This window comes from Melanerpes formicivorus, unplaced genomic scaffold, assembly GCF_026170545.1.
Source record: "Melanerpes formicivorus ecotype bairdi unplaced genomic scaffold, bMelFor1.0.p_v2 SCAF_23, whole genome shotgun sequence".
Taxonomy (NCBI): Eukaryota; Metazoa; Chordata; class Aves; order Piciformes; family Picidae; genus Melanerpes; species Melanerpes formicivorus.
This window is the reverse complement of record NW_027142375.1, coordinates 7,280,777-7,290,317: the sequence shown is the minus strand read 5'-3', so window position 1 is coordinate 7,290,317 and position 9,541 is coordinate 7,280,777. Positions and strand designations below refer to the sequence as shown.

Here is a 9,541-nt window from a genome sequence, read left to right as displayed (position 1 = left end):
GCTATATTTGTTTTGTTTTTTTCTCTCTTCCCCCCAATAAGTATTTAAGTACTCCTGGCTGGTGGCTGATTACATTTTAATTTCTTTCTTTTTTTTTTTCTTTTTATAAAAAAATAAAATGCTCAAGAACTATTAGCTTTATAAAGTATACAAAATACAAAAAAAAACACCCAAAAAAAGAGGAAAAAAAGAAAAAAAAGGAATAAAAAAAAAGAGGGAAAAAAGAATAAAAAAAAGGAAAAAAAATAAGAAAAAAAAGAGGAAAAAAGGAATTAAAAAGAGGAAAAAAGGAATTAAAAAAAAGAGGAAAAAAGGAATTAAAAAAAGAGGAAATAAAGGAATTTAAAAAAAGAGGAAAAAAGGAATAAAGAAAAAAAAAGAATAAAAAAGAGAAAAAAAAAGGAAAAAAGAGAAAAAAAGAAAAAGAAAAAAAGAAAAAGGAAAAAAGAAAAAAAAGGAAAAAAGAAAAAAAGAAAAAGGAAAAAAGAAAAAAGGAAAAGGAAAAAAGAGAAAGGAAAAAGAAAAAAAGAAAAAGGAAAAAGAAAAAAAGAAAAAGGAAAAAAGATAAAAAAAGAAAAAGGAAAAAAGATAAAAAAAGAAAAAGGAAAAAAGATAAAAAAAGAAAAAGGAAAAAAGAAAAAAGAAAAAGAAAAAGGAAAAAAGATAAAAAAGAAAGAAAAAGGAAAAAAGATAAAAAAGAAAAAAAAGATAAAAAAAGAAAAAGATAAAAAAGGATAAAAGAGAAAAGAAAAAGAAAAAAGAAAAATAAGAAAAAAGAAAAATAAAAAAGAAAAAAGATAAAAAAGGAAAAAAAAGAAAAAAAAGAAAAAAGAGGAAAAAAGAAAAATTAAAAAAAAAAATGAGAGGGGAAAAAAGGAAAAAAGAAGGGGAAAAAAAAAAAGAGGGGAAAAAAAAAAAGGCAAGGAAAAACCCCACAAAACCAAAAAAGGAACAATTTTCTCATTGAGGTACTAAATGCCTGAGGTAGTTTAGTAAAAATGCATATTTTATCTTTTTTTTTTTTTATGCCCTGGCCAACACCATTCAACACTTCCCTTAGGTTATTCATGGCAGTGTTATGTAAAAAAATGCAACCAAATTGTTGTTTTAAAAAATGCCACTTGTTTCCACATTGGGACTAACACTTAAACTCTTGTCAATACCTGTACCCCTGACCCCCAGCCCACCCACCATCCCGCCCCCCTGGGTGTGTCGCTTCTTCTACAATGGACCTATAAGAGCAATGCCTTTTCTTTTGTTGTTGGTTTGTTGTTGTTGTTGTTTTTCTTTTTTTTTTTTTCCTTTTTTTTTTTCCTATTTTTTTTTTAACCAGTGAACTCAGAAGAGAAAGCTTCATTAAACCAAGTTCTAAAATTGTTGGGGAATAATAAGAACAATAAAAAAGACTAACGCGTTTATGTTAAGTTGTGAGAATAGAACAAAAGGGAAGTGAAGGGGTCCTCATTTTAAAGCTGGGTTTCAAAAGTTTGAGAGAGCCTAAAGAATACATTCTCAGAGACAGCGTTCAACGGTTGCCTGGTCCTCGAACAGGTGATTGGCTTGGTGGATCTTCTGCATATAACTTCAACAGGTGCTCACCACCCGTCTCTTTGTCGCACAGTCTGTCTTTGGTCTGGCATCTGTCTCTGGTGGGCCATTTCCTAAACCTTTATTTCCGTCTGGGCTGAGGCTGTCCGCTTTGCAATGTTTTTTGCTGTTGCTGCTGCCTTCTTACCTGAGCCAGTATTTCCTGAATTTTTCTCTGAGCAAGCTGAAGGACATAAAGAATAAACGACCCATCATGATGCCATGCTGCCGCCACTGCTGTTCACCACCAGCTAGAGCGGCTACTCGGATTAAAACAACCTGGGGTAACTGAATTGCTAGTTCTAAGAAGGTAGCTCATTACTTAAACCATGCTTGGAACAGTCATAATGTACAACTTCATTTTTAACGTTCTTCCACCTACCACAACTATCTGCATGGTCAGTTTTCACATCATATAGATGTGTCTATGGAAAGTGTAAACATAGGCAGATTACTACTGACATTAAGATTGTTGAAGCTACAAAGCGGTTTGATTTTACTCCTCTGGAGATACTAACGTTTTGCAAGAACCACTGCCTTGCTAGAGAGTGGGTAATGTTTTTATACACCAGGGTCCAGAAAGTCAAGCTTACATGACTTGGCATTCCTCCCACCCCCTTTCTGATTTGGATGTTTTAGCAGGGCCAGAGCCTACATATCGACAGGAGAATTTAAGGAGCTTGCTTAACATATGTAACTGCAATACTCTTGTAAACCCTTCTCTCAGGCATGAGGAAAGCGTATGGTAGCAATACAACTAGAGGAGCCTGGCAAGCAGTGCTTTCTGTATCCTGAGTAAAAGTCTTCATAGTATCACAGTATCATTCAGGGTTGGAAGGGGCCACAAGGATCATCTAGTTCCAACCCCCCTGCCATGGGCAGGGACACCCCACACTAGATCAGGCTGGCCAGAGCCTCATCCAGCCTGCTCTTAAACACCTCCAGGGACGGGGCCTCGACCACCTCCCTGGACAACCCATTCCAGGGTTTCACCACTCTCATGGTGAAGAACCTCCTCCTCACATCTAGCCTGAATCTCCCCACCTCCAGCTTCATTCCATTCCCCCTAGTCCTATCACTACTTGAGATCCTGAGAAGTCCTTCCCCAGCCTTCCTGTAGGCCCCCTTCAGATACTGAAAGGCCAGTATCCCTTGGCCTTCCATCCTTTGGCTCTGCACATGGATGTAAAAGAAAGACCACAGAAAAATGAAGGGAATACAGAAATTCATTCCAGTCCTCCTACCTGGCATGCATAGAAGTGGCCAGTTATTTTCACAACCACCTGGTCATTTTCATCAGGTGTCTGGTCACGAGGGACTACAACTTCTGCACTTGTCAAGTTTTGAAGCTCATTTACCTGTTAATAGAAAGTAGAAATCAGAACATCTTAAACAAATAATCCACAACCACCAAACCTCAGAAATACTGCTGACCACAGAAACAAGTTGTGTTTAAAAAAAGAAAGCCCCTAACAGAAAGCATCTTTGTGCAGCAGTGTGCACTCTGCAAGATGAGCCTCTTGTGTCTCTAACATAAATTAGCACCAGCTTCTCTAGGTTTGTAGAAGTGTTTTAAAGACTAAATACAACACAGAAGGTGTTAAACAGATTACTTTAAAAAGCAAATAGTGTTTACAGTTGAGTTTACGAGTTTAAGGTCAGAAAAGTCATACAATGTATAAATGTAGGGTAGAAGAAAGTCAAATTATTTCTACATTTTTCCTTGAAAAGTCTCTACAAGATGGAGGGCTCCAGAAGGAGCAATGAGAAGTGGCCAAATTATTTTCAGCAGTCTATAAGCTAAGATCTGAGTCTCTCTCCCATATATATACTCATACTGCTTAAAAAATGTGTAACTGCCCAAGGGAGTCTCCTTCTCTGGAGATATTCAAAACCCACCTGGATGCATTCCTGTGTGATCTGCTCTAGATATCACAGTATAACTTAGGTTGGAAAGGACCTCGAGGATCATCGAGTCCAACCTATCAACACAGACCCCCTGACTAGACCATGGTACCAAGTGCCACGTCCAATCTCCTCTTGAACACCTCCAGGGATGGTGACTCCACCACCTCCCTGGGCAACCCGTTCCAATGATGAATGACTTGCTCAGTGAAGAGCTTCCTCCTCACCTCGAGTCTAAACCTCCCCTGGTGCAGCCTGAGACTGTGTCCCCTTGTTCTGGTGCTGGTCGCCTGGGAGAAGAGACCAACCCCTTCCTGGCCACAACCACCCTGCAGGTAGTTGTAGAGGGCAATGAGGTCACCCCTCATAGTAGGTGATCCTACTCTGGCAGGGGGGTTGGACTAGATGATCTTTCGCAGTCCCTCCCATGTCCTAACATTCTGTGTTTCTGTGACTGTTTAATCAAAGATGGTTTAGACAACCAACTTTTCAGGTAAGCTTGTCCTTAAACCTCTTAGCATGTTGCCTTCCTACACTTAGCTTCAAGACCCCACTGCACTCAGGTCAGAGACCCAAAAGCAAACCATTCCTTTGCAAATATCATCTAGCACCTGACTTACAACTCAAAATGCTTCAGTATCAGCAGCTTTTCAAGGCTGAAAAAGCTCTTATTTTGTGTCACAAACTGAGCCTGAGGAGCACCATCAGTTAAGATGAAGCAAATTAATTGGGGAAGGAGGTGGGGAGTCTGCAATAGTGAGGCCTGAATGTGTCTTAATTTCTTACCACTTATTTAGAAATTCTGCTTTCACACTCAGTTTTGTCCAGCAGTGCCACCTTTGGAGACATGGGATTTGATTTTAATTGAATGAGATGCATGAGCACTTTTTGCAGTATCTGGCATAACCTAAAGTTCACAGGAGCAGGGCTTGACTGGGAGTGTGTGCATTCTAAACGGAAGAATTACATTTCCATTAATAAAAGCCCCCCAGATCTGACTGGGGCTATTGATTTTTGCTAAGACCTTTTTTTGTTATTATGGAAATCATTCTAGGAGATTGGCTTCTCTTGGCTCTCTGCTAGGAAGGAAATCTCAAGTACAGCTCAGAAAATAACACCTGCTTGAATGTAACTCCAAAGGATTAGCTATAGGTTTAAACCTTATGTCCACACACTGGAATAAGAAACACAGCACCACTAGAAGTTTTCTTTCAGCTACTTACAGTTTTGCCTCCTTTTCCAATAACTCTACCAGCAGCATAGGATGGCACTTTTATATGAGCCTCAAGTTTCACTTCTTCTTTAGGTCCAAAGAAATTTTCTTCTTTAAGTTTCCCATAGATCCTCCCTTGAGCCTGCAAAAATGCTTTCCATTAGAGAACGCACTTACTGCAATCTAGTGAACTTCAAGAAACTCCAGAGAAAGTATTCTCAGTTCACAGCCTTGACAAAGCATTTTCCCTAATAAATGCAGTAACTATTCTTATAAAATCAGTCTTTGTACCAAGCTAGGAAGCACTGCTGTCAAACTCTGAAGATTGCATGACAAACCAGGGAGCTGCAGAGCAATTCAACAGAAATCACTATTCTTCTGCTTTTCAGTAGAAATATTGCTTAAAAAAGACCCCCAAACCAAAAAGCTATTACAGCTCTGTAGAGCTAAGAAGTGGTGGAAAGAAGAGCTATCTGCCTAAGCATTTTTTTATTACACCCAGAAGCAGATACAGCAATTAATTGGCTCAGAAATCTTTTAAGGATGCTGAACTAAACGAAACAAAAAAAGCACAATCACCACTCCTCCAAAAAGGTGGTGGTGGGGGAACAAAACACAAACACCAAAAACCGACAACCCAAGTCATGGGATAAAGTCTCCAGTTAGAGCAAGGAGCTTACTTTTACAATCCATCACAACACGTTTAAAAATCATCTCAGCTTGCTCAATTGTTTAAAGTGAAAAATCAAGCTGCCCAGATCTAAACAGCACCATGGGAACAGTATTCCTCCAACCAGCACACAGTTCCCTTTTCTGGGGAACATGTCAGCGCTAGGTAGCAAAAAGAATGTCCACTGAGATTAAGCTCATGAATCTTGCTGATTGTAAAACACATTTATTTCCTTATTCCTTGCCCTTCATCAGTTAATTCTTGAGAAATGTTAACCAGATCTACTTAGCATCTCCTAGAGGCATCAGAAGAACATTTCTATTGAGACACTGAAGAGATGCGCTGTGAAGACCATAAGCCTGGTACCACACAGCCTTTGCAGTTCAGGTTCTTTACCATCTTTTAAATCATGCTCACCAGCCCTATCACTGCGTACATGCTAGATCCAACATCTTGCAGGTCACCACTGCAATGAAATATAAAAACAAGTCCAAAAGGTTGTATGATGTGGTAATTAAAGAGTGGCAGCTTATTTCGTCTCATTTCTAGCTCACGTCCTACAAACCTACTCAGGGTCACGCTACTCTGGAATGGGTAAGAACACAGCCACTTTGGGACCTGGAAGTTGAGAGCGCTCAGTATTTTGGGTAAGTCAAGCTCCACCTGAAGAGCATGGAATAATCTAGCACATGGCTCTGACCTAGGTGGGATACTGCAGGTCCTGGGGCTACATCCCAGGGGACAAGAGCCATCATCTTCCTGTATGGCAAAAGACTACACAAAGAAGCCATTCAAAAATTCAGCACAACTACTGTCACCATCAACTGCCCTGGAATCAGAGATTTCTGCTCCAGCAAAACACTTCAGAAGGCTTTGCCAAGAGCAGATAAAACACTACTCACAGCTATCATCTCCAGCTGGAGTTTTGCAGCTATTTCCAAATTTGTCAGGGGCAGACAGTAGCCAGCCTAGTCCTTTCTATTTCAATGGCAATTTTCCATGTGCACCATGAGACAATCTGCCCAGGCTGTGGGGCTCAGTGGAAGAGATACTTTAAGGAAAAATGGTTAGTAACTGCTGAATTATAAAACGATGTGGGATGTTGATGTTGAGAGACAGTAGCTAAGTTTCCAGCATCCCAAATATTTTGGCTCTTGAAAAGAAAGGGGGAAAGAAAAATAAAATATCTGACTGGGCTGTACCTTCTTCACAGCCAAACAGTGAATGAAAGTAGTTATCTGTACTAGCTTCCACTGAGATCTGTTTCCCAGATCCAAGGCAACAATCATCTGTGAATATTGGTGTCAGGGGCATGCCTAAACTCTCGGGAGCACTGCAGCAGAGGTTGTAAACAGTGGCATATTCTCTTCCCATTGCCTTGCTAATAAATAGCTCTGCATACCACATCCTCGGGCCACTGCAGCTGAGGAAGGAAGGGATGCAGCCACTGCAACTACCATGGACATGAATCACAACAGCAGAACACAATGTAGTAGGGAAAGAATGCCAAACTCACAGGCTCTGGGATGACACCGCCTCTCCGAGAGCTGGTTACTCATCTGGGCAGCAGCTATTCCCACTTCAAGTTGTTGTGCACCCAGACTACATTCTTGGTGCCTAACAAGCAATAGTCTATGCTCAAAGATAGAGAAGACCCTTCTAAACCAGAACTTCAGGACAGCATTAAACTTGGTCCTGTTAGGCATGTTGCAGATTAACAGTGGTGATAAAAGAAAAGACTCAACTCTGCCTCTGCCCATCTCAGTTGACAGGGCACTGCTCAAAGTGTAGTAGAAGACTGTGAGGACTGGAGCTGAAGGGATAACCCCTCTCCTTCATGAAACTCTGAAACACCAAACTCAGGAGCTTTGGCTGTGCTACTGCAAGCAGAAGCCCAAGTGTAGAGAAGTGACTGATTGTTGTGGTTTTAAACAACGTATGGGGTGCAGAAAAGGGAGAATTTTCTCCTTGCATGTTCCAGGTTGGGATAAAGAGCTGGCAAAAGAATTCTGTGGGATGTCAAATTTGAGGAAGCTGTAAAAGCAAAGTTGTAAAGACCTGTAGCCTTTGCCTACACGAGAAGTCAGGACAAGGGATGTCCAAATCTGCTTTGGCCTGCTATCATTTGAGGGCAAGTCCACTGATATCTGATGGAAAGATGGCCAGAATCTGACCTTGTGCTGATCCTAGATCACAAAAGCACCCCATATGAGGAACATGCCTTGTTCTCACATGCACACAGAAAACCTCAAGGAGGCAGAGCTTCTAAATTATGCTTTGCCTTCAGTAGCTTCTTAAATGTGTATGGTAGCTGAGCAGTAATCCCAAAGGCATCTAGTTCACTATTGCTACTGCAAAATACCTGCCCTGATACTTCTCCAAAACTCCTAAAGGCTTTAATGAAACTGATTCTAGATATGCCTGAAGTTTGTGCACCTTCGTCTTGCAAGATGCCCTGGAGCAAAAATACAAAAGACAGAAACGAGAACAGGCAAGAGAACGATGCCAGGACATGAACTCTCAAGTGACTTCCTACCTGCCCTGGGCCTCAACTGCGATGAGGCCAGGCTGTTGCACTGAGTTGTCTGCATCATTCCTAACATGGTCAACTCCTTTTAGAGTAACTAGATTTATCCCTTGGCACTTCAGGCAGAAGGCCAGTCCAGAACTCAATTTGAACACAAATGGGATAATCAGGTTGAATATCTCCTTGTAGTTGTAGTGGAAATATAATTAGAAATCTTGCATTTATCTATAAAGCTACACAGAAAGCTTTTTCCATTTGGCATGCAACAGTAACCTGGGAAGACCCAGTTTCTCATCTTGTCAGCTTTATTTCAGTTAAACACTAAACTGTTGCATGTATGAAGACAGCCTAGAAAGAGTGAACTCTTATGCTTGTAGAAAAAGGGAAAATTAGGGATGCAATACAGCCACGTTTTCATGCTAGACTCCATTCTAATTTGCATGAAACTCCCAAAAGTTTTCAGGTGACCAGGAAGTGGCCTCTGATCATGCCATATTACTCATATTCCTATGAGATACCTTCAGGGAAAAGGAAAGTAAAAAAAAAAAATCAAGTGTTTCCTAAAACTCTGAATAAAATAATGCTTGGAACCAGGAGTTCTGCTTTCAGTGTGGTCCCTTACAATCCAAAGGCCACTACAGACTGACAAGGTTTTAACATGTACCTTGAACTGAGCTTCTGGAGGTCCAGTGATGATAACCATTCTCAGCTTGGCATCTGGTCCTTCAGCAGGAGCAATCTGGAATGGATAAACATAGCTTTTGGTAGCTGTCTTTTGAAGGAAGAATTTAAAGTCACCTCCTCCCCATTTCAGTCTCACATTCTGTTCAAGAGTGAAAAGTTACTCCTTACAGCAGCAGCATCGCACTGCTGCGATCGCGACAGGTTTGTTCTCTTTAAAGCGCATTAATTAGCTATAATGAGATAGAGAGACACTGGCTAAACCATAAGCAAATTCACTTCTGAAAATTAAAGGCACAGCTACTCATCCACACATGGCAAAATCCCAGAAGCCATTTTCATGTGGCTGAGTGATGTAAGACACTGCCTTCAAAAAGACAAGTGTGGTTAATGGATGGAGATTCTAATCTCTAGTCTCAAACAGTGTTTCTAACAAGTTTGGATCATTAGCAAAAGTCTACATCTGTCCCTCTGAGAACAGAAGATGACTTTGCTGTCACAACTAACTGGATACAAAACAATCCTCTATGCTGGACAATGAGTTTGCCGTTTCCAAGGGGTTTTTACCTACAGACATTTATTTGTGTGACCCAAATAAAAATTCAACTCCACTAGAGCTGAGACAGAGATGCCTGTAGGGTCACCACAAAAGTAAGATTTCTGTGGGTGTTGTTCTCAGACTCCAGTGGCATTAAATAATTCAAAGTAGTGCCTGACATTCTGGATGAATCCTTTGTTTATCACAACTGACATTTCCATTGTTGCATCTAGTATTACATAGCCGCTGTTGAATGGGCAATGTATTAAACACTACAGGATTTCATCTTAGCTGTTGGCACAGGGATGTTATTCATATTTAACAGCTGGAGTTTATTTCAGACAAATTACCAGCCACCATGCCTCATTTTCACTGAAGAGTTTTGCTAACAGAAGTTGATATAATTATTCATACTGTACC

The 9,541-nt window shown here is 40.5% G+C and overlaps 1 protein-coding gene across 2 annotated transcripts in view; it reads right to left on the bottom strand.

Moving 5' to 3' along the window:
- Nucleotides 1-1,282: 1,282 nt before the first annotated feature.
- The window catches only part of IGF2BP3 (insulin like growth factor 2 mRNA binding protein 3), a 121,853-nt gene continuing 113,594 nt past the window's right edge, over nucleotides 1,283-9,541 (bottom strand). For both annotated transcript variants that reach the window (XM_068152437.1, XM_068152439.1), the window contains exons 12-15: nucleotides 8,567-8,641; nucleotides 4,716-4,847; nucleotides 2,832-2,945; nucleotides 1,283-1,771 (exon numbers count right to left, since the gene is read on the bottom strand). In XM_068152437.1, the coding sequence (XP_068008538.1) occupies nucleotides 1,670-1,771; nucleotides 2,832-2,945; nucleotides 4,716-4,847; nucleotides 8,567-8,641 (423 nt within the window). In that variant the 3' untranslated portion in view covers nucleotides 1,283-1,669. The remainder of the gene's footprint in view (nucleotides 1,772-2,831; nucleotides 2,946-4,715; nucleotides 4,848-8,566; nucleotides 8,642-9,541) is intronic.